This window comes from Phodopus roborovskii, unplaced genomic scaffold, assembly GCF_943737965.1.
Source record: "Phodopus roborovskii unplaced genomic scaffold, PHOROB, whole genome shotgun sequence".
Classification (NCBI taxonomy): domain Eukaryota; kingdom Metazoa; phylum Chordata; class Mammalia; order Rodentia; family Cricetidae; genus Phodopus; species Phodopus roborovskii.
Genome location: NW_026125264.1, coordinates 1794561 through 1818771, shown reverse-complemented (window position 1 = coordinate 1818771; position 24211 = coordinate 1794561). Strand labels below are relative to the sequence as shown.

Below are 24211 nucleotides of genomic sequence, written 5' to 3'. Positions count from 1 at the left end.
GACAAAAAACTACATTGTAGCTTCATTCATAATAGCCAACTACCAGGAGGCCCCAATGCTTCGAGACAGAAGATGGCAAAAGCAACTGAATGGAGCATCTGTATGTGTGGTGGTCCCTGGCAGAGACACACCACTCCTCACATGACCACGTGAAGTAGTTATGTAGACATGGAGTGTAGGAGGAAGGAGCCTACAGAAGGTCATAGACACCATTGTACCCTACACCCCATCCACTGAGTCAGGACAGAGGTCAACTTTGGTGGGTCATGATTTGGAGGAGACATGGGGGGGCTTTGGGAGCACCCAGTTTAATAGTTCATCAAGCTACACACTTGGAACTCAGGGATCCCTTTCTGCTCGGGTCCCAAGATGCTTTCTGTTCAGAGAGCTGTGGTGGAGGAACGGGCCAGGTCTGCATCAGGAAGAAGGTGGGTTCTAGCTTCAGCATTGCTGTGAGCAGCCAAGCGAGTGCCGTTGCTGTTCCTCATCTCCCTGGAAGGGCCTGAAGGAGACACCACAGGCACATGGAGGCCACCTTGACTGTCACAAGCTCTCAGACAGGAAGGCCCAGGGCACAGAGCTGGGCTCAGAGGTGGCGCCTCATTCAATATAGAGTTCCAGAAGACTTCTTGGAGGAGGTGATGCTGCAACAGATACCTGCGGATCTAAGTGCATATAAAGTTGAAGCCAGCTAGGCATGTGGCTTACACCTGTAATCCAGATACTGGGTAGGCTGAGGCGGGATGGTCACAAGTTCCATGTCATCCTGAGCTACAGAAGGATCCTGTCTCAAAAAATGATCGACAACAACAACAACAACAACATCACAGCCCCAGCCCTGGGGTGCACACTGTAGCCTGCTGGCCACACATCCATGACTCCCTGGGGCTCAGTACTGCTCTGCCTGACAAGCTCCTTCCCAAGTACCCATCATACTCCCTCCCACTTCCTCTTTGGATCAAGAGGTCCCACTCCCATTTGGGGTGACTGACCAGCATACTCAGTTACCTTCTTATTTTATTTCTATCCCTGGTTGCTGATTGGTTTGTGTGTGTGTGTGTGTGTGTGTGTGTGTGTGTGTGTGTGTGTGTGTGTGTATGTGTGTGTGTGTATTTTCTCTTCAGGGCTGTGTGCTCACAGGCTGCCATTGCTGGAAAAGGAAGGAAGGCAGCTCATCTCCGGTGTTCTGCTGAGGACACATTAAATGGAAACATGCTGGCTATCTGTGTGTGGTTGGTTAAATGAATCACACTATGAAGATTAATTTTAGCATCGTCTGTCATTTCTAATTCATTGCTGCTGAAATGCTAACGGGTGTGGAAGCCCCTGGAAACATGGTTGCTCTTCTGTTCATAGGGACACCCTGCATCAGGCAAGCAGTAGGCACCCCATAAAATGCCTGCTGCAGAAGGACTGACCGACTGATTGACTGAATGGATGTGCTGCACCATTTTCCTGAAACTGCTTGCTCTGGAATCCTGGGAGTCCAAGCCACGGAGGATGGTTGGAGTTGGTGACCATTCCTCAATAGGCTCCAGTCCCTTTCCCCAGGCCTAGAATTCTTCATGGTTGGCCTGTGGACTTCTCCATGTTGGCCTGTGGCTGCACTAGAGATCAAGAGGGTCCAGTTGTTTTAAGCAGCTTCCTTCCTTCCAGGCCATTTTAGAGGGTGGGCAAGGGAAGCAAGGTGGATCCTGTGCCACTGAGGTGATTGTTGGGGACATGAAGAGAACCCTGTGCGGCTGCCAGAGCCCCACCCATCCTAGTTGGGCAGAGGGGCTGGCCTCTGTGGCCCCTATGCATTTCTTCCTGCCCCTGGGCATTGACCCCAGCCCCCTGGCTCCCCAACAGAAGGAAGGCTTATTTCAGGCCCTTGGGGAAAACCACAATTGCTCCTGACATGACACACTGACGGGTTTCTGGCGCCTGTGCCCCCTTTGTGTATCCGAGCTGCTGTGGATATATAAGGGCCGCCCCTGGGCTCAGGTGTGGAGGAGTTGACGGGAGGCTGGGAACCCACCTGCAGAGCAGGAGGAACAGGCTGGTAAGGTGCCTCTAGGGGTCCCCGGGGGGCCTGGACCCATCCTGATCCCTCCACAGACCCAGTGACTCGTGATTTCCTGTCTGAATAATGGACACAGAACAAATCACTCTCAAAAGGGAGAGGGGCCTGGGAGTAACTGGAGAGCAACAGGAGGGGCCATCCCCCGTCTTACAGATCTGGAGTCCTTGCGATATAAGGCCGTGGCAGGGCTGGCTGGGCTAGGGCCCAAATCATCCATGGACAGAGTTTCAGGCTAGCCCCTCTCTCCCTAAATGGTGGGATCCGACTGGCCTCCTCCCATCCCTGTATTTCCTCCTGTGAGAGACCCTAGAGTGACAAGGCCACTCAGGACCACATCTTAGTAAACAGGATGTACGGTCAAGTTTGCTGCTGGGTCATGCGGTGCCCATTGGACACCTTTGTGCCAAGGAGAAGGTGCCTTCTCTGGGTTGACTCAGTCTGTACTAGAACCTCTAGCTTGCTGAGTGAAGAGCTACTGGATCCTACCCTCACCCCATGACAGGTGCCCTTCCAGCGCACATGGGAGCTGCACTGGGACCCAAGGCACAGTCCTCTCTTTCCTGTAGCTTACAGAGGCGGCCAGCAAGGATATGGACACATTTGAATAAAAGCAACTTGTGAGAAGGGACTCAAAATAAATATCCCAGTGACTGGTAGAATTCTCCAGACAAGGCAAGCGGAGGGGCCTCTTCCAGAAGGCAGTGAACTTGACAGACAAGGAGTCAGCTGTGAGGTTTCACAGAGACTTCCTAGCAACTGGAATATCGTATGCAAAGGCCCTGGGGTGGAGCAGGATTTAGTATATTTAAAACTAAGGTGATGAAAGAAATTTGTGGGTAATGGTGAGGATCTCTGGGCAGGGGGAGCCACTGAAGGGTATCTGGTGTGAGGGGATAGATAGAGATATGTCTAAAGAGAAATCGGCTCTGTGGATTTACACTTATAACCAGCTATCAGTGCCCTGCCTTTAACCCATCTCCATTTCAGTGACAATTGGAATAGAGGTGGGCAGGAGGGATACGTTAGGCTGAGTGCTGTGTGTCTCTGATCAGCCACTCCTCTGAAATGACATTGGCAGCCAGCAAAGAAGCAACCCGGAGCCACGGCCCTCCCTGTTGTCATGGAGGGTCTCACTGAAGTGCTTACACCAGACCCTGCCAGGCTTACAGCACCATGGAACAACTTTTAAGCCATGTGGATTCAGACTGGAATGTTGGTCCTACTGGTAGTTAGGTCTTGGTTGAGTTCCCTCCCATTTCTGGTCCTCAATTTTCCCACCTGCCAAAAGAGATCCATTGCAGGCATTGGAAGCTGTGTTGGGCAATGCAATGCTTCCCCTGTGTGGTGGCTGGATAGGGCAGGAATAAAGCCACACCCAGCTGTCCAGGAAGGAAAGAGGCCTCCAAAACAGCAGCGACCATGATGGAGAGCTAAGGCGACAGGCTGGGTGTGCAGACCTGGTAAAGTCTCTCCTCCCCCACCCAGGTGTGCAGCTGACGATGCTGGGTGTGTACACCCTGTTTCTGCTCTGGGGCCTGGCCACTCCGTGCCTGGGGCTGCTTGAAACAGTGGGCACACTTGCTCGGATTGACAAGGATGAACTGGGCAAAGGTGAGCCAGGAACAGGTGGGCAGGCTGGGAAGGAGCCGACTGCAGCTGTCTGCATGAGAGACAGATCGAGCTGAGGCTGTCGGCCCGCAGCTGACATACTCTGCTGTATCCCGTGAGGACCCTGGAGGGGCGAGCAACACACACCCTGGCTCGGGTTTGCTCTCCAGCTCCTCCAGTATCCCTTGATGCCCTTTCCTCTGAACAGAGACTGGATCGTGTGCAGCTGCCTGGGGCTGGGGACAGGCATGGAGAAGGGACTGGCTGGGTTGTATCCCCACCTCATGGCTTTGGGGTGACCATCTCAGGGACAGTGCAGGGCTACCCACAATGGGTTTCCTCTGCCCTGCCCTTCCCACAGTCACAGAGTCAGGCTGTGGACCTCAAGGTTGGGGTTGCTCCTGCATGGCCATCAAATCCCTGGATCCACCCTTCATTCCAGCTGCAGGGTAGCCCTGGGACCTGGAGCCCAAGTTTAACTCATGGCGCACACATCATCTTTGCTCTGACACTGGGCAAGTGTCTGCCCCCTTTCGGTCTTTTGTGTGTCTTTAGGTGTAGGGATTGTCAGGGGGTGTGTTCATTTATTCCTGGCACTCTCTGGGTACCATAAGTGGGCCAGTGGGAGGAGTTCCCACCCTTTGAGTGTGACATGTCAATCCTAGTGGAGACAGCTCCTGAAGCTCAAAGGAAAGGGCAGCTGCCTCCGTCTTGGTCCTCAGGGTGGAAGAAGAGTTTATTGACCCTTTCTCCTTCCTACCTTCTCTGCAGCCATCCAGAACTCGCTGGTTGGGGGCCCTATTCTACAAAACGTGCTGGGAACAGTGACATCAGTGAATCAGGGCCTTCTGGGAGCAGGAGGGTTGCTTGGAGGCGGCGGCCTGTTGAGCTACGGGGGCATCTTCAGTCTTGTGGAGGAACTTTCCGGGTGAGGCCTCAGGGCTCTGGAGGGTTTTGAAGGAAGGCTTGTCCCCACTGGTCGCTGGGAAGGGGGCGAGGGATTGTGACCATTGGTAGGCAGTGAGGGTGGTGCAGGAAGGTGGTGGAAATAATGACCTTGAGCCTGGCAGGCATGAATAGCCTCATGCCACTGTCACTCAGGGGCGGTGGCTAGAGACAATTGTATTTCTTGCTGCGTGACCCTGGGAAGATTGCTTGATTTCTCTGGGCTAACCCAGGCTTTTCTGGCTCCTTCCCTCATCCTTTTTGTGTGTCTCCTGAGAAGACCCTGGTCCTGCTCCTCTCAGCCCCTCTACACTCCAGGGTCTCCGGGGGACCCTCACTCTGTACACACCATACATTTTACTGGCTTGTCTTTGTTACCATAGCAGATTACAAAACCAAGGAGCTGTTCATCAGAATGCCCTCAGTGCATAAACAGGGCCTTGCGATAATTTTAGGATGAAAGAAAGGAGCAGGTGACTAATGCTTTTAGCAGAATAGTCATCCAGCAGGGGTTTCTAGCTGACCCTAAGCACTGCTGGTAAGTTGGTCTACCGAGTGCAGAGATGGGACAAATGTCGACTCCCTCCACAGGTGAGTGGGTGGAAGCCCCACAGGAAGGTCCTCGCTGTGTTCACTCAGTGGTGGAGGGGACCATGTTTGTGTATATGACTGCAGCCCATGCTAGAGTGAGTCAGGGCAGTCAGTCAGTAGAGGAGCACAGGCTTGTGATGACAGAGAAGGTGGAGCCTGGTCCCCACATAGCACCTGTATCTACAAAGGGGCTGGTGATAGCTGATAGTGCTGTGATTCATTGAGTCACTCTGAGGTAGACCTTGTCACTGTCTGGGTTTTACACACGTACACACTGAGACACAGCAGCAATGTGATACTTCCCCAGTCACAGGTAGCCACAGAGCCGGGCTGTGAAGCATTTTGGTTGGATACTATGATGTCAGGACAGCATTAATATGTATGCAGCAGGCCAAATACTGAGTGTAGTGGGCACTCAGTAAATGTTATCACTGTTAATAGATCCCACATCTCTCCATACCTCTCTGGCTGGATGAGCCTCACATTGCTTCAAGGAATGTGCCAAAGCCTGATATGGCAAGGCTGTAAGCTGCAGGCTAAGAACCAGGAAGGAGGACTTCCTGGAGGAGGGGATGTCTGGCTGAAATCAGGAGACCCAGGAGGACTCAGCTAGCTGGAAGAGGATGCTAAGTTAAAGAAAGTCAGGAATAGTGAGAATGAGCTGGAAGGATAGTAAGAAATCTCTTGTAGGGTGTTCCCTTTATGTGGCCCAATGTCACAGGCAGAGACCTAATTAGGGCCAAGGCTGCCAAGTAGGATAGGGCCTCCAACTGTGATATGCATGGACCATACCAGGAATCTGCTGGTCAGGGTCCGCCCAGGCCCCAGTGTATGCAGGAGTGAGCAGCCCACTCCACCCCTTCTCCAGGCTGAAGATAGAGGAACTTACTCTGCCCAAAGTGTCAATCAAGCTGCTGCCAGGGTTTGGGGTGCAGCTGAGCCTGCACACCAAGGTTAGCCTGCACGGCTCCGGGTGAGTGCACTTCTGGGGCCCCCATTCATTGTCCCCTCATTTCCTCTACCCTACTTCCTCCCCAAGGAACTCCCATTCTGTTTCTCTTGGGCCCACTGTGTTCCCCAAGCTTCCATGGCATTTCCCAGGCCCCCCTCCATTGCCTGAAGGGGAAGAGGGGAATGCAGGCCTCCTTCCATCCAGGCCCAAGGATGGAGTAGGCATGGCGAGATGGGGAGGCTCTGGGAGGAAGGTTGTACTCATTTTGGGGGTCTTGCAGTCCCCTGGTGGGCCTCCTGCAACTGGCTGCAGAGGTGAATGTGTCCTCGAAGGTGGCGCTGGGCGTGAGTCCACGGGGGACACCCATCCTGGTCCTTAAGCGCTGCAACACGCTTCTGGGCCGCATCAATCTGATGTCAGGGTGAGTCTCTGGCCTGGGACCAACTTGTATACATCTCGCATGGGGCACCTGTCACCCAGCTCTGCCTGCGAATGTCATGCTGCCCTGCAGTCCCAGGCTGTGTCCCAGACATGAGAACCAAGCCACAGCTCTCAACACATCTACTCCAGACTGATGTCTTTCTCCAGTGTCTAGAGTCCCACTCAGGGCTCCCTGTCTCCCAGAATCTCTGTCCCTGCTAAGAGCCTCAGCCTTGCCTCTGGCTTGTGTGACTCTGGAACCATTGCTCCATGTTGGGGGTCTCAGTGTTTCTTCTGTGTGCATATGCAGACACCTTCACATCCAGCCCTTCCTGCGGGGACATCTGCTCACCTGCCCACCACACTCATGACTAACTTCACTCCAGGGAGTGAGCAGAGCCCCCCATAGGACAAGGGGACTGCCCAAGGTCTCTCACACACAGATGAGGCAGGCAGAGAAGCTTGTTTCTGGCTATCACACTGCCCTCCCCTGGCCTGTTCTTTCTCTGTCTCCCTGGCACTGTCTTCATCCTAGGCCAAACCCCAGCTCCCTGACCTTGCTGGCTTAGTGTTAGCTCCAGTAACAGATCCTCTGTAAAGGCTTTAACAAGGGTTAGGAACTTTGGGCTCCTTCAATTCCAGTGTTTGTTATGATGCTCTGTGGGGGTGGTGGTGGTAAGTCCAGGGTACTGCTGCTGTCTTGGAATGTGATTTTGTGGGATGTGACCCTGTATCCCCATGGTATCCAGGCAGGCCCCAGCCCAACTAATATTGTGTATCCTCAAGCCATCTACCCATCCATCCATCCATCCATCCATCCATCCATCCATCCATCCATCCATCGTCCATCCGTCCGTCCGTCCATCCATCCACCCATTGTTTATTGAGCCCCATGCTAAGCACATGCAAATGACCCTTGCCTACAATTGAGTGAGACGGGGGTCAGACACTCTGGAGCACAGGCTGCATAGTAGGCATGTGTGGGCTCCTCTCTAATCTGGCAGTGGCAAAGGAGAGGGTGGGGCTGTCTAGCCAGGGAAGCTAAAGCCTTGGCCAGGGCTTACACACAGGTCCCCAAAGCCCTAGCCAACCTCACAAAAGGAAGAAACAGGAGAATGGCAGAGCCCCTGATCCAGCTGCCCTGCCATCCAGCTTCATGTCTCTTCCACCCAGGCTGCTGCCCACGCCTATCTTTGGTCTCGTAGAACAGACACTGTGTAAAGTGCTGCCTGGACTGGTGAGTATGCCCCCAACCCCAGCTCAGGCTGCCAGGGGAAGTTAGCAGGCATCCCTAAGTCACTGTGAGGAGAGCTGTGTGGGTGGAAGTGGATGGACTGAAGGTAGCAGTGTGGCCATGGGAGGGGAGAGGACTCAAGCAGGCAGGTTCATTCCGGACTCTGGGGCTGTGTGCTGGAAGCACTTGCGTCAGAGCCCCTGGCTGTTATTTGGGGTGGGGTTGTGCTTTGAGGTCAGTGTTGTGCTGTGGCTTCTCTGCCGACTCTTCTTCCTGGGCTGCCCAGTGCTACAGGATACACTAGCTGGCTGCCTGCAGCCATTCTCCTCCCGGTGCAGACCTGGAGACTGGGGCACCAGTCTTGCCTCAACCCTGTCTTATGCGTCTTCCAATAACTGACCTTGGCAGGTAGCCCTTCCTTCGTTTCTGACTCCAACTGTAGACTGAGGGGCTGGGCTGGAGTCTCACTTGGGTAGCAAAGCGCCTGCTCGATGCACTCACAGCACAGGGTTCAGTGAGTGTAGGGCAGGGTGCGATGGGTCTCTTGGATGACAGGGAAGATGAGGTCCCTGGGACTTCTGACCGACTCCACACTGGTGGCAGGATGGACTTGCGGCCACAGATGGAATTGCAGCCACTCTGACCTTGCTTCAGTGGCCCCTGTACTTTCTACTGCACACCCCTCGCAACCATTAGCACCTTCTAATGGGGTTCATATAACAAAGATGTGAGTTCAGGTGCCCATGTGTGCCCTTGCCACCCCATCCTCTGCCCGTCTTCACATTCTGCTTTGCTTTGAGCCTCAGTGACGCAGAACCAGGCATTTTGGAAGAGAGGCAGCCGTCCCCTGCCCCAAGCAGGGTTCACCCTTATCTCTCCAGTGACCCCCATCTTCTCCTGTACAGCTGTGCCCTGTGGTAGACAGCGTGCTAAGTGTGGTGAACGAACTCTTGGGGGCTACACTGAGTAAGTTGGGTCCTGTGCCTCCTCTGTGACCCTTTCTCCCGTCTGCCTTCCTTTGCCATTGAGCAGGTGGCCATGGAGGGAAGGAGGGGTACAGGGGTACTTCCTCCTCAAGACCGTCCACTCCACTTTGGGGATATCTCTGGAGAAGCCGCAGGATGGAGAACTAGGAAGGGGTGCTAAGGAGGATGTCTAGGGAGGATTCCAGCTACCATAGGGTGAGGAGCCTCAGAGCTGCCACATCGGAGATCTCCACCTTGCAGCTGCCACAGACAGACACTCACTGAGCACCCACAGTCTGCTGCAGACAGAGACCCCCAGGGTGACTCTCAGACAGACAGACACCCACTGAGCACCCAAGATCTGCAGGTAGACAGACACTCACTGAGCACTTGGGGCTAAAACAGGAGGCAAAGGTTCTCTGTGGAGATGGAAACCCCATGCCCAGAGGGCTTCAGCTAGGCAGCCATGGCCATGCAGCCCAGTAACTCGGTCTCTCTGCTTTGTGGAGACCTCTACACTTGGGAAAGTATGAGAAGGCACAGGGTGGGGTGGTGCCTGGCCACACCTCCATCAGGGAGTCCGGGAAAGAGGCCTGGCAGGCAGGAGCCAGCCACAGCAGGCCTAAAAACAGGAACACAGGCATTATCACTCTGTGTGGCCTTGGTCTGTAGACCTCCAGCAGCTAGGGTAACAAAAGCACACAAATGAGTTCTGTGGTAAAGGTAAGTATGCAGTAGGTGCTCAATAAGTGACCGTGGGACTGTTTCTGGTGGCTGAGTTGAGGTCCTAATGTCTGTCCTCTTTCTTGCAGGTCTGGTGCCCCTTGGGCCTCTGGGTTCTGTGGAGTTCACTCTGGCTACACTGCCCCTCATCTCCAACCAGTACATTGAACTAGATGTAAATGTGAGTGCTCCAAGACCAAGGCAGCAGGGTCCATGAGGGAAGCACAGAGGTGGATGGAGATTGTGGGCAAGGCCAGAAGGCTGAGCAGTCACAGACCTTCCTATCTCTGTCTGTCGCCTGGTAGCCCATTGTGAAGAGCATAGCTGGCGATGTCATTGATTTCCCCAAGCCACGTCTCCCAGTCAAGGTGCCCCCCAAGGAGGACCACACCTCTCAAGTGACTGTCCCACTCTACCTCTTCAACACTGTGTTTGGGCTCCTGCAGACCAATGGTGCCCTTGACCTAGACATCACCCCTGAGATGGTGAGTTCCCAGGATGGGGATGCTGAGTAGGAACCCTGCTACCAGACCTGGGCAAAAGAGTTTTTGTGTAGTCATTCACAGCCTTGCTTAGCCTGTTCTCTGTAAGTGAGGGTTGGGTGTGTTTAGAACACACACACCCTGTCTTCGAGGAGGATGTCCATAATCCTTCATACCTTGTTGGTGCTTCTGAAGCCTTCTAAACTCAGCCCTCCAGAAAGCCATCCTTAATAGCCAGAACTGGCATGGAGAGTGAAGCCAGCTTTCCTCTCATCCTAGCACCAGATGAACCTTTCTTGAGTGTAAGCTATTTTACAGTGAAGTAGGAATGGCTAACATCCTGTCTATTTTCTTTTTCTTTTTTTAATGAGTTTTTTTAGTTGGTTTTGGTTTGTGTGTTTTTTTTGTTTGTTTCAGTGTTTGGTTTTTTAAAAAACATTTTATTTATTATGTAAACAACATTCTGCCTCCATGTATGTCCTGCATGCCAGAAGGCAGCATCAGATCTCATTATGGATGGCTGTGAACCACCATGTGGTTGTTGGGAATTGAACTCAGGACCTCTGGAAGAGCAGCCAGTGCTCTTAACCTCTGAGCCATCTCTCTGCCCCCCCCTGTCTATTTTCTTAAGAGTAGATGCGAGTTGGAGCAAAAGAAAAAGAAAAACAAAAACAAAACCCAACTAGGGTTCAACTTGGTCAAAGGTCACTTGCACTTTTGTTCTGTAGCTTCTGGAACCCCCTTGATTCTGTGCTGGCCACTTGTCCCAGTGGCTTGGAAGGACTAGCAGCCCCACCAGAAGCGTTTTCTTGGTCTGAGCCCTACCTGGAGCAGTGAGCTCTGAGCTATACAGAAACCTCACATATAGCTTAAGCTCAGGCAAGAGGGCTGGCCTATCACATCATGTAGGGTGGGGAGGGATCTCCCTGGGACATAGGTAGGAGTCTTTAGCTAGGGATAAAGCAGAGTCTGAAGGAGGGAAATGTGTCTATTGTGGAATATTTGTTTATATTGTAAAGATGTGCCTTTGCCAAGGTGCCTTCTGATTGATGTAATAAAGAGCTGCATGGTTAGTAGCTAGGCAGGAGGTATAGATGGGCCTTCTGGGTAGAGAGAGAGAGGAAGAGGAATCAAGGAGTTTTTTCTGTACTGCCAGTTCCCAAATAATGACACAATAACTTACCATTAAATATGAAAACTTGGCCTTAGCTTAGGCTTGTCCTACTAGCTCTTATAACTTAAATTAACTCATTTATTTGAATCTACATTCTGTCACATGACTCATTACCTCATCTCTCCATACTGCTCATGCTGCTTTCTCTGTGTCTGACTGGGAACTCCACTTTTCTTCTTCTCTTAGTCCAAGAAGTTTTGCCCAGCATCTTCCTGACTAGCTGTTGGCCATCCATCTCTTTATTAAACCAATCACAGTGATACACCTTCACACAGTGTAAAGGAATAGTTCACAACATGTCACTGCATGGCCCATGGCTGGGGCCGTTAGCATTGTGATGAAAGGCCCTCCCAGAACATATATTATGTGTTGGCTGACCCTGAGAATGCTCCAGGAGCTCTGGAGGGACAGAGTGTGGACAGATCTGTTCTGATAGGCGGTTCATGTGGGATCACTATTGCTTAGCAACCTGGTAATGAGACCATGGTGACCACTGCTACTTAGATCACTAATGTTTTAGTTAGAGAGAAAATGAACCTCATGTCTTATGAAGACTGGCAATGGTCATATTCATGAGTGGTCACTGGGGTGATGGATAAGAGCACCTGGGGCCAAGCCTGTACTTTCTGATATGGTCTGGTAGTAATGTGAGGGGTCTGATAACAGGTGGCTCAGTTGCACATCCTGCACAACCAGGGCTGCTATTAGCTAAGGATAGACCCCAGGTAGAGACTTAGCATCCCTTGTATAAAGTGAAGGTAGCTTAGCTCTTAGCTGAGCTGCTGTGTGGGCTGTGCAAGGGAAGATGGGAAGAGCTCTGCACACACATCTGGTGCCTGGTATGGGTCAGGCCCAGTCTTCACTGAATAGGTGGGAGTGTCTGCAGTGTGCAGAGGTGGGAGGGACATACTCTCCTATTCTGCACATGTGCCCAGGGATTCCTTCCTTCTCCATCAATCTCTCGTTTGCTCTTATATCCAGGTTCCCAGAAATATCCCACTGACAACTACCGACCTGGCAGCTTTAGCCCCCGAGGTGAGTGGCACTCTTAGGGTTTGTATCAGTGTAGCTCCTTCCACATGAATCGGAATGGACTCAACAATCTTTCTCAGAGCATCTCTCTACTCAGAGAACAGGAGTCTTTCCCAGGACACTGATTGCTGTGGTCCTTCCAGATACTTTCCTTTCAGTTACTTGGTGGATACTCAGTGGAAGGAAGCACACAATTAGATCATTCTGCTTGTCCCAGTGACACCCAGCCTTTGAGAAGTGATGGAAGTCAGGATCACACAGCATTTTAGAACAGAGACATGCCCCTACCTCCACCTAAAGAAACCCACATCCTGGAATCTGAAGGCCAGTGCCCCAAGCCCAAATTCCTGAATTACTGAATTATCAACCCAGGGACTCATGAGATCCACCCTCAAGGGTTCCCAAGACCTGAACATGTCCCCTGCTGCTCTTCTCTGTCCCGGAGAGACAAAGGAGAAGGGTCATAGGTGGGGATAGCAGACATTACTACATGATCCCAGGGCCCAGATTCCCCAAATTCAGCTGGACCCACCACTGTCCAGCTGGGAAAATCAGAAATCATACCACATTGAAATGACTACTGTCACTTTAGGGATCTTAGAGGAGCAGCAGTCTTAGAGGGGTTGGACAGAGGGACAGAGGATGCTTGTGGCTGCTGAGTTGGGTATGGAGGACAAGGTCTGTGAGTCCGTAAAGGAGATGGCTCCAGTCAACCTTAGAGAGAACTGGGGAACACGTACCTCTCAGAGTCTCAGGGCAGAGGAGGCTCGGGAGAGAAGGGGCCTGAGGCTGGAACCTCACTCAGGAGGAGGGGGCCTGAGGCTGGACACTCACTCAGGAGGAGGGGCCTGAGGCTGGACACTCACTCAGGAGGAGGGGCCTGAGGCTGGACACTCACTTAGGAGGAGGGGCCTGAGGCTGGACACTCACTCAGGAGGAGGGGCCTGAGGCTGGACACTCACTCAGGAGGAGGGGCCTGAGGCTGGACATTCAGGAAACCCTCCTGAAGGCAGGAGGAAGGTGCACCAGGGGTTGAGTGGCAGAGAACCAGGAGGGCCCTCAGGATGCAGCAGTTTTTGTTTGTTTTGTTTTTGATACAGGGATGCAGGTAGCCCAGATTGCCCCTGAACTTGTTATTTTAGCGAAGGCTAGCTTTAATTCTTGATGCTTTTGTTCCTATCTCCCAGTTGCTGGGATTTTAGATGTGTGTCGCCACACCCAGCTTGCTTGGGGAAGATTTTTGTCTGAGCATACAGTCTGATTTAGGGGCAACCCCCACCCCGGTTAGAGTCTTGCCACCTTGATGAGACCAGGTGCCTGCTCTCCTAGATGGACTGTAACCTTGATGCCACACACAGGGCCTTTTACCCAGGGGATGGTCAGGGAGTTCGTTGACTGACTGACTGTTTCTAATAGTGGGCATCTAAGCTGCCTTCATGCCCTCTGCTCATTTCTTGTCTCTCCCAGGCCCTGGGGAAGCTGCCCCCTGGTCAGCACCTCCTGCTGTCACTGCGGGTGACCAAAGCACCCATGGTCACGCTGCAGAGCAAGAAGGCCACAGTCTCCATCCCAGCTGCCATCCATGTGCTGTCGTCTTCTGTCCCTCAAGGAAGTCCTGTGGCCCTCTTCCAGATGAATGGGGTAGATGGTTGGGTGGGGGGAGAGTGGGGAGCCCCATGTGGCACAGCAAGACCCCCCATATCTTCTCTGAACTAAGCCTAACCGTTTAGCCAGTTCCTCCCAGCCCCTAATCCTTCTGTAGCTCAGTGGGCCCACACTGTTTTCTCGAGTCTTGAGATTGTCCCTCAATGGCCTGCCTCTGTGCAGTGTCTTCTGGAGAACCTGCTGCCTACCATAGCCTGATGGTCCCAGCATGCCTTGTGCCCTGCCTGTTTCCTCTACCATCTTCCTAGGTTAGCTCAAGTGCCCTGGGGAGTCTTCAGCTCCCCCATGGGTTAAACACTGGGTCACTCCAAGGTCTGCAGCCCAGAATGCCCACAGCTCCTGCCACACAGTAGGGCCAGCGCAGCCCATGGAAGCAATAGTCAGAGGTTCTTCTGGCATCTAGGCAACTGCCCATATGCCTTTCAGAATCAGGAAAAACATCTGCTCTCTCTTCTTCTCAGGTTATGACTCTAAATGCCCAGCTGGCTCCATCCACTACCAAGCTGCACATATCTCTGTCCCTGGAACGGTAACGTGGGGTCCTAAGGTGGCCTTGTCCCTCTCTCTAGACACAAGAATCAGGAACTGGCTAAAATAGGGGTCACTTGATGGGCTTCACTGAGCTGAGTATTTAGTGGATTTGTCTCACCTTAGGGCCCACAGGGAGGGGACACGGTGATCACTACAGATCAAGCAGTAGGGCTCAGAGTAGGTGGCCCTGACTGGCCCCTCCACTGCTCCCTATGCTCAGAGGCTACCCTTGGCAGTGAGCCTTACCAAGGACATGGAGGCTGCACCCTGTGCCATCAGCCCGAGGCTGACCACTGGGACAGGAGCCCCGGAGTGCTGGCAGAAGCTTCTGCTCATATAGGACCCCTTCCTCAGATCCCTCATCACCTGCCTCATGTTAATTGTGCATCCAGAGAATCCAAACAGCCAAGATGAAGGCAGGAGACCATTCTCCTCTTATTTGAACACACTTCCCAGCACACACTTTACAGCTTGTAAAGTTTACTGTAGCCTAGACTCAAGCAATAGACCTGTGATCCCGGCCTCCCTTTCCAGCTGGTGCTATGGTTATGATGAGATCTGTCTGCCCTCTATCCCAGTGGTAGAGATTTTCCCAGGTATCATTGAGATTTGCCTGTCCTGAGCCACAGGACCCAGTATTGCACACCCTGCTTTGGTACCCACAGCTTCCCTGTGGTTCCTTCCTTTGCTGCTCCCCTCAACCTGGCCAGCTGCCTGCTCATCTCTGCCTCCTGGTGGCAGTTTATGCCACAGCACTCCATAGGTGAAGATAGAGGTCCAGGCTTGCCCTGGTTTACAAGGCCATTAGTGAGCTCCTGCTGGATGGGGACTGGTCCATGTGCAGTGTCAGGCTAGGGAAAGGCTACTGGTACACACAGGCAGCTGGGAGCCCTCTAGGAGGTGTCTTATGGAAGGTCTCAGAAAGAAAGTGAGGGTCTCTCAGGCCACCAAGGAGGAAAACAGAGACCTTGGGCCATGGCAGGAGAGACATGAACTAGGCCCAAGTCCTGTTTCCTGTCCCTGGAAATCCATGATTGGGGTTGGCCAGGGTAAGCTAAGTGAACAACTCTCAGCAGGAAGTGAAGAGCAGCTAGGACCTCTCAATATTTCTCTTCTCTCTGCTAGGCTGAGTGTCCAACTGGCCTCCTCTTTTCCCCAACCTTTTGATGTAAGTCCCTGGGAAGAAGGAGCTTGGCAGAGGGTGGGGAGTGGGGACTGAGTCAAGGTCACGGCTGCCTCTGTGTGGGCTCATCTCCAGCAGATCAGAGCAGAGAAACAGAGGATGTGTGCTAGTGTTCATGCCTGTGTTTGCCTGTGCACCTATGTTTGTGTTGCACCCATGTATGCGTATTTGTGTGTGTGTGTGTGTGTGTGTGTGTGTGTGTGTGTGTGCAAGTGGCACTGATTATCTTAGGAGAGCCAATTCCGTGTTCTTCTGAGGTCAAGTCCAATGATCTGGAACTTCACACAATGTACTGAGCCCAGAAAGTTCTAGCATTTTACAGTCCCACAGAGCCCTAAGGCTCCTGTTTCTCACAGACTTCCGAGGTTCTAAAATATCAAGGACAGTCTCAGATTCTAGAATGTTCTGAGAGCTCCTAAATTGTCTAAATTCTAAGGCCAGACTTCACACAGTTCTATTGCTCAGACACATCCATCCTAACCCACAGAATCTTCTAGAAGGGAATATCTTCTAAGATCTTAGGCTAAGGGCAAAGCCTTCATTAAATAGCCTCCTTTAGTATTATTGGGTAGATAGCCTAGTCTAGGGGATCCATTACCTGCCAGAAACTGTTTCTCTAGGCTTGCTGGAGGCTTCCAGGCCTCTTGTTTACCTCAAAGTCTCTCCCATACCATCCTCTGTTGCAGGCATCCCATCTAGAAGAATGGCTAAGTGATGTGATCCGGGCTGCCTATGTGCAGAGGCTCAATGGTATGGCTTAACTGCAAATGTGACTTATAAAAGACAGGTTTTGTCTTGTTTTGTTTGGATATGGTGGCGTAAGTTGGAATTTGCCAATGAGAAGCTGAGCTCCCATAGGGAGAAATGTCTGTCCACCATCAGGTTCTTGAGACAAACCCATCTTTGTCTTCAAACATTTTTTCCCCCACAGAACACCTGGAGGTTGGGATACCTCTGCCTAAGATTCTCAATGTCAACTTTGCCAATTCAGCAATATCTATCATTGAGGTGAGCTTCCTTCCTTGAGGATGTGCCCCCGATGACAATCTTATGCCTGGAGAGACATGTTTGGCATGTCTGAGGGGCATGTCCTGCCTTGTCTTCTGACCTGTCTCTGTATCACTTTTATTTATCCCAGAGAAACAAAAATCACATGTCTCAGAAATAGCTAATATATAGCATATATATTTCCACCCTTTCCTTCCTTGCCCATGGCAGATATTGATTAATCACAGAATTCTGTTGAATTATGGTATGTCTGACCTGAAGAAGGAACCTCAGATATACTCAGAGAATCACCGTTCTTTGGTTCACAGATAGCAAATACTTGTTCTGAGCTTCCCTCATCTTGTGCCCATGGCAGGCATGACTAATAGATTACAACATCCTTAAGCACTGATTATTTTTTTTTTGTTCACAAATCCGTTCAAATCAGCACACCTCTGAGTCTTGGGACAGCTCTAGGAAATGAGCATAACAGGGGTTTCTCTATGAATGGAAGTCCAGGGTGTCACGGTTGTTCAGTATGTTATTTGTAAAAACGGCCCTTCAACTTAAGCCTGAGTTAGCAACCTCACCCACACTGGACACAGCCACCTACTCACCCCTCATTTAATGCTGGGTCTCAGAGCAGGCAGCCAGGCACCAGGTGAGGCAGACACGCTGGGCTCAGGCTTGGAGACCTAACTGAGAATTTCTGTTCTTGCAGAATGCTGTTGTGCTGACCGTGGCACCATGAGGCAGTATGGCTGCTGCTCTTCCTGCTCACTTCCGAGTCGTGTTTGTCTGCACTCAGTCTCCCTTCCAGTCTCTAGCCTGCATTGGTGACAGTATAAGTGCCCCCTGTCCACCCGGGCTCACCTTGCCCTCTGTCCCTGTGGCTCTGCTTGTTTGGGGGTGGGGAATGGCTGTGCAGCCACAGGTCCAATTCAGAGGGCACACAGCACCTGGGTTCAGTCCCAGCTTCAATAAACTGGTCCTTGGTCTTGTGCCTGCCTGCTGGTTCGTTCCCTAATGATACAGAGCAGCTTTGGTCTTGGTCTCCAATGACCTTCCTCATTCTAGCAGGAACCTTTGAGAGATGAGGGCACATAGAGGGCTGTGTAACAACCCACCTGGCTGGCCTGGGCAACCTCTGGTCCTTGTCATGCCTTCCTGACTTTTCCTCTCCCTGTGGTTGATTCCCCACTGTCCCTCCTCCAGAACTGGTGTCTCTGAGTTTTGGACATTTCCCAGAAGGGTATATGAGCTGAGTTTGGGAGGGGTGAATAGGAGAAAAGGAGCTGGGACTCCATGAAGCAAGGTTGAGTGGGGCGTGCCCTGCCTGGGAGTGATACCCACTGACCAAGGAAAGGTAGGGATGCCCCTAGAACGTGAGAGCACTGCCGAATGCTCTTGATGCATGACATGGTCAGCTTCATTTACCATGTGGCAACTCTACAGGAGACACAGTTTATAGGGTTTAATTGGGGGTGGTGCTTTTGGGGGTTTCAGTCTGTAGCAGGCTGGCTTCATTGCTATGGACTGCAACTGAGGCAGACATCATGGTGCTGGGGATGTGTCAGAAATTCTTGCTCTTCCTCTCTGTCCTGTTTCCGGAACCTCCAGCCTATGGAATGACGGCACTGCCCACATCTGGGATGGGGCTCCCCCTCTAGTTCACCACTCAAACAAATTCATCACTAACAAAGATTAGAAAAGTAGAGTTTACTGGTCTTCCAGGCATCACCCAATGCACATGGTAGGAAGCTGCCTAAGCTCCCCCTCTGTGGTCCAGGCAGCTTCCTTCTGCAGCTAAAGGGGCTCAGACACCCGGCCTTGGGCTCTATCTCCATCCAGTATTCCCATACATGCTGATGGATTGAAACAGGATGTCTAAGACTGGATGGTTTATAATCATCAGGAATTTACTGGCTCACAGTTCTAGAGGACAGGATGTCTAAGATGGAGGGGCTGATGTCTGCTGGGGTTCTTCTTGATGTGCCATCCCATGATGCCAGACAGAAGGCCAAAGACAGGAAAGAGATGAAGAGGAAGAGGGAGAGAAAAAGGGAGAGTGAGACAGAGAGAGAAGGGTGGAGGGAGGGAGGAAGAGAGAGATCCCTTTCTGTAGGAACCATTCCCACACTGTGGATAGACTTCACCTCTTGCCTGCTGGAGTGATACTCATCTGTGCATGAGGCTGTAGCCCCCACAAACCTCTCATCTCACACTTGCTTTATCACACAGGAAACAGATTCAGACCACAGCAGGTGTTTGTCTGTGACACGGGGAAGTCATGATTCTTACCCAGTTCCTCAGAGGGCTAAAGTCAGCCCTTGTCAGGTGCTAACAAGAGAGCCTGGCATGTGTGGTTGAGGAGCAGCCAGGCCAGGCCTTCACATAGTTGCCTCTTCCTGGAGCATCTCCCTGAGTCAGCCGAGAACTCCTGTTCCCACCACTGGGGCTCTTAGTGTCTGCATCAAGATACCTGGCCTAATTTTCACTCTTGATGGAGAATTCCCCAAAGTCAAGGACAGAGTCCACTGACCACCCTACGGGGCACTGAACCTCACAGTGCCCAGACTGGGCGAGGGTTCCATGCTCCACGGGACTCAGCTTCATCCCAGCCAGGTGGCATTATGGTGGCATGGGGTGAGTAATTTTCCTTCTCCATGCTCTTCCACCGTGGAGTCTCTCCTTTCCACAGGACTAAAACTACGGAGCCAGTTGATCATAGACTGAGAGACCTCTGAGCTAAAAAAACATTGTCTTCCTTTAAATTGCTTTTTTCAAGTGTGTTGTCGTAGTAATGGAAAAACTGATGCTACACATCCTGGTTTTACAATTGGGAAACTGAGGTGCTAAGAAGTGATATCAGGTAGCTCCTAAGTGGCAGAAACAAGAAATTTGCAGCTCAAGCAAATATCCCATCGACCCCAATTGCAAAGCTGGGCTGTTCACTGTGACACTGTGACATTGTGATACTGCTGTCACACACTCACAAAGAGCTAGGCGCAGTCCAATGTGCTTTCACACTCTTACGGTCAACTTCTTGAATTAGCCCTGTTTTCTAGTAATTGCACAGAAAACCGAGGCACAAGGATTTTAAGTGACAAGCAAGGTTACACGGGTCAGGGTTTGAACTCGGTGTCTCTTTTCCCTGGCTTTGAACTTCCACCCTTAGGGTGGGGGATAGGATACGGTGTGAGGAGTGCCCCCTACGGGCAGTCCTAGTGAACTGACCATTCACCCAGGGGGCAGTGCTGAAGGGGGAGGTCATGGTGGTGCTGGGACTGTTTCCTGTCTCAAGAGAGTGACCCAGCACACATGTACACACTTGGCTCCATCATGGCTGGGTCACCTTCAGGGTGAGTCACCTCCTGGGAGATCTGGATGTCCTTCCCCAGTGCTCACTTCACGGCATAGCTCTAAACAAAGGGCCCTTTGGACACTAAGCCCATGTGATCTCCCTGGCGCCGCTGCACTAATCCTTCCAGGATGGCAAGGTGGCCCCAGGAGACGGGACAGACTCAGATCCACTGTGGCTGGGCTGGCCTCAGGCAGTAAGTGAGCCTGGAGGAGGGACAAAAAACACCCCCAGGCAGCCACCAGGCTTGGCTCTCAGAAGGTCACATGGGATTCTGCTTCCCACGGTGAGGAAAAAGATATTCGAGTTCTTGGATTTTTCTTCAGTTTAAATGGTGATGGATAAGTTCCCTTATCCAGCATCTGGTGCACAACTCCTTGGGGCCAGGCAGTAGAGAGTCAGACTTTACACAATGGAGGCCTAGCGACATAGATGGGACAGCAAATGCCACCCCTAATCTCTGCACGACACAGAGGTGTGGACAGCAGCGTAGGGAGAGCAGGTGTGGTCCAAATTGGTAACCAGAGCAAGTTGGATTCTGCTCAGGGCAGGTGTACTCACTCAGGGAGCAACGAGGGACGGCAGTCTCCTGGGGCTTCAGGCATGGTCCGGCATTTCCTACCCAACCTCTCACACTCTTCATTGCAGAGAGGAGGAAGTCATCCTGGTTGAGAGGCTGAACTATAATCCTAGAGCCCTTCTGGCCCTCGTGGGATTTAGACAGCTCACTCTGCCCCATGTAGCCTTGTGGAGCCTGGAAGGACCCTAGACGATGAAGCTGAGAAAGCTGTGTCCCTAGAAGCATTGCATGCCAGGTCCTGTCTTCAGTTTCATGGGCCAGCTTGTATTCGATCACCAATTTACTTTAAGCAGGCAGAATGATGGCAGCAGAGCTCATGCCTAGACTGTGTCCTTAGCTATTCCATTAATGCCCCTGCTGCAGATGGGGAAACTGAGTCCTGAAAAGCAGCCTGGCCAGGAAAACAGGCTTTGCTGTGGTGACACAAACCAAGCTTGTCAGGACTTGAATCTATGCCACATACCTTCTGAGTCCCTTTGCTGCTAGGGAGGGTCAGGAAGCGTCACTTGGAAGGGGGCTGGCAATGTAGGCCTGAGGCTGGTCTTAGCAGGAGAATGAACCCCATGGCCTCTCACAGGACAGTTTGGCCTGGAGGAGTAGATATGGAACGGGACCTGGTGTGGGGCTGAGTGTGTTGAGCAGGCGGCCTCAGTGAGTGCCTGGGCCAGCGGGGACAGCCACCATTTGTGTGTGACAGCTCTGTGCTGGGCTGAGAGCTAGGCATACTCCCGGCTTTTCCCGGAGAATTCATGTCTCAGACGGAGTACAGGGGTTGCTAAGTGGTCCAGAGGGGTAATAAAAGGCATGGCAGACAGCAGGGCTGGCATGTGCAAAGGCCCAGAGGTAGGAAGAATGAGGGTAGCAAGGATCAGGGAGGGGCATGACAAGAGGACAGGGGTGGGAGTGTTTGTATGCCAAGGGAGCCTGAGCAGTAGAGTGGTGGATGGGTGCCTCTAGGGGAGTAGGGAGTGGCTGGGGAAAGGAAAGACTGGGGAAAGGTGTGTGTGTGTGCGCGTGCGCGTGCGCGTGCGCGTGCGCGTGTGCGTGTGCGTGTGTGTGCGTGTGTGTGTGCGCGCGTGTGCGTGTGCGTGTGCGCGTGTGCGTGTGTGCGTGTGCGTGTGTGTGTGTGTGTGCGTGTGTGGAGTGTGGTAAGATGCAGGCTACATGGATTCATAGAATCATCACAGGCTTGAAGCTTTCACTGTATGGACATTTATATAAAAAGTTGTGGCCTGAGTGTGGCAGTGGGTAGTGGTGTCACATCCTGCTGTCTGCACCTCACTTTGAAATATATAAAAACAGGGCTGAGGACAGAGCTTAATTGGTCAGGCTCACTAGCATCAAACAGAAAGTCTTGGATTGAATCCATAGCATCACACAGACCCAATATGGTGGTGCCTAGCTGTAATCCCAGGGAGATGGATGCAGGAGGTTCAGAAGTTCGAGGTTATCCTCAGCTACATGGTGAATCTGAGGCCAGCCTGGGATACATGAGACTTTGCCTCAATATATAAAAAGTAAAATACTCATGAAAATATGGCTCTGTGGTTGTATAAAAAGGTGACAGAGCAGATGCCACAGAATGCAGATATCACAGGATGGTGGCGAGACTGGTAAGAACTTTCAGGTGTGTACTATTCACTGGATGACGCCCCCAGATTTGCTGTACATATGATTTTTTTTTGTCATGGTGAAATACTTGGGTGTGTGTATGGGGGGGAGACCCTCTGTAGATCTAAAACATCCTACCTCTGAGCTGCCCCACATCTGAACAGTTGGAGTCATATCTACCTCTCAGAGTTCCCAAATCAACCTCAGGAGGCATGTTTTTCCTCCATTTGCCCCATGGAAATAATACAAACTTGGAGCAGGTTCAACCTACCCACCAGGCCACCTGGAATGGGCAGTACCCGCCTTGGTCTATAAGCCAGTTGTGCTCACCTGAAGGCCTCTCTGGGATCTCCAGGAATGTACCCAGATAAAGGTGATAAAACCCAGCTCATGTGACACCATCCGGGGCTGAACACACTTCTTGGAATTAGCCACAAACCACAAACTCTTGTGGTTTTGGGGCTCAAAGCTCAGGTTTGTAGAGAAAATCTGAATTCCGGTCTTATAATTCTAGTCTGTCATAATTACACAGCCCTTCCCTGCCCAGGTCCCTGCTTGGACTGTGGCCACTTTATAAGGCTGACCTGTGGCCAGAATCAGCCCACAGGAGAGGCCTGGGCACCAGATCTCTCAGGATTGACTTGCACGACCCATCAAGGGTAAGGAGGAGTCCCTTCCCTGTCACAGGTCCAGGCTAATAGGAGAGGCATCAGCCTGGCAAGGGTATAAGAAATCTCTCACACAAGCCTTCAGGGAAGCCCTGCCAGCTGTCAGAACCTCAGATAACAGCAAATTGACCCAAATCAGGACAGATGTATGAATGCAAAAGCTTTGCCAGCTTTCCCAGGAGTGTGAGCCAAATGGGACTTTTGTTACCTCTGTAGTGCTTTTCAGTTGCTTGCTGATGCTGGAAATGCTCCCACTGCTGTCTATTTATTTTAATAGTTTGTAGGGCTCTTTAGGCATGGGGTCAAGACGAGTCAGGGCAGCCAGAAAAAAAAAATCTTGGGCGTACTAGTTTTTAATACCCTAGTACAACAAAGTGCCTCCCAGACTCCTGGGATCATCAGGTTGAGCAGATGGAGCTCAAGAGTGGTGGGAACGAGTTAAAGAGAAGAGTGTGTAAGTGCAATGTGTTGATGCTAACAATGGGAGACTGTCGCGTGCTGATACTCTGAGGCAGATGACTGACTAGCCTGGAAAGATGAAGTGGGTGAAGGAGGCAAGGGCACAGAGGCTGCCAAAGCTTCCTGGAAGCCAGTCACCTGAGCCTGAGTCAGGCCTCACCGCACCTCAGCACAGCCCTCACCTCCTGAGGGTCAGAGGTGACTATCCTAAAACAAGAACAACACCGCCCTTTACTAAGCTCCACTTGTGCGGCTTAGGTACCTCACTTTTGTGGTGATGGATCAGAGGTCCAAAAAAATCAAAGCCTTTGCCTAAGGGTTGGAATCGAGAGGGCTCTGATCCAAAGCCATGGTCTTAAGCATATGGTGTGGATCTCACTAATGGAAGGGAAGGAAGAGTGCTGGCTGGCTGGAAGTATGGGACACTGCCTCGATGAATGTGATGATGAGTGGAAGGAAGGATGGATAGATGGACGCACAGACAGATGGACAGATGGACGGATGGATTGCAGTGGTTCTCAATCTGTATGTCGCAACCTCTTTGACAAACATCTATCTCCAAAAGTATTTATATTGTGATTCACAACAGTAGCAAAGCTATGAAACAAAAACAATTTTAAGGTTGGGGGTCACTGCAATGTGAAGAACTGTATTAAAGGATTCCAGCATTATGAAGCTGATAACTGCTGGATTAATGGAAGGGCAGATAAATGACTGGAAGGTCTAGCTGCTTAGATAACAGCTCGATAGGGGAAATGGATGGGTGGATGGGAGGTAGATGTACAAATGTATGCGTGGATAGATGGATGGGAGAGTGGGTGGGTGTATGGATTGGTGTGCGAACAGATAGACAGATGGATAGATGGATGAATAGTAGGGTGGATGGGCTGAGGGTTGGGTTTGTGCTGTTTGGGTAATGGTTAGACGCGAGTGTGGATAGAATGCTGGGATAGGAGAAGGATGAATAGAAGGATG

The 24211-nt window shown here is 51.7% G+C and overlaps 1 protein-coding gene across 1 annotated transcript; it reads left to right on the top strand.

The window, feature by feature from the left end:
* Nucleotides 1-3564: 3564 nt before the first annotated feature.
* Bpifb3 (BPI fold containing family B member 3) lies at nt 3565-17497 on the top strand. Its single transcript, XM_051194180.1, has 15 exons — nt 3565-3676; nt 4445-4601; nt 6078-6182; nt 6442-6582; nt 7755-7818; nt 8721-8781; nt 9593-9684; nt 9809-9988; nt 12141-12194; nt 13659-13832; nt 14318-14385; nt 15513-15555; nt 16257-16320; nt 16502-16578; nt 17279-17497. The coding sequence occupies exons 1-15, from the start codon at nt 3565-3567 to the stop codon at nt 17306-17308; spliced, it is 1422 nt and encodes a 473-aa protein (XP_051050137.1). The 3' UTR covers nt 17309-17497.
* Nucleotides 17498-24211: the final 6714 nt, after the last annotated feature.

Bases quoted from the DNA above. Each gene is read 5' to 3' on its own strand.
- Bpifb3 (XM_051194180.1), top strand. From the start codon at position 3,565: ATGCTGGGTGTGTACACCCTGTTTCTGCTCTGGGGCCTGGCCACTCCG. The intron at 3,677-4,444 runs GTGAGCCAGGAA...CCTTCTCTGCAG, and splicing joins CAAGGATGAACTGGGCAAAG to CCATCCAGAACTCGCTGGTT. The intron at 16,579-17,278 runs GTGAGCTTCCTT...CTGTTCTTGCAG, and splicing joins CAGCAATATCTATCATTGAG to AATGCTGTTGTGCTGACCGT.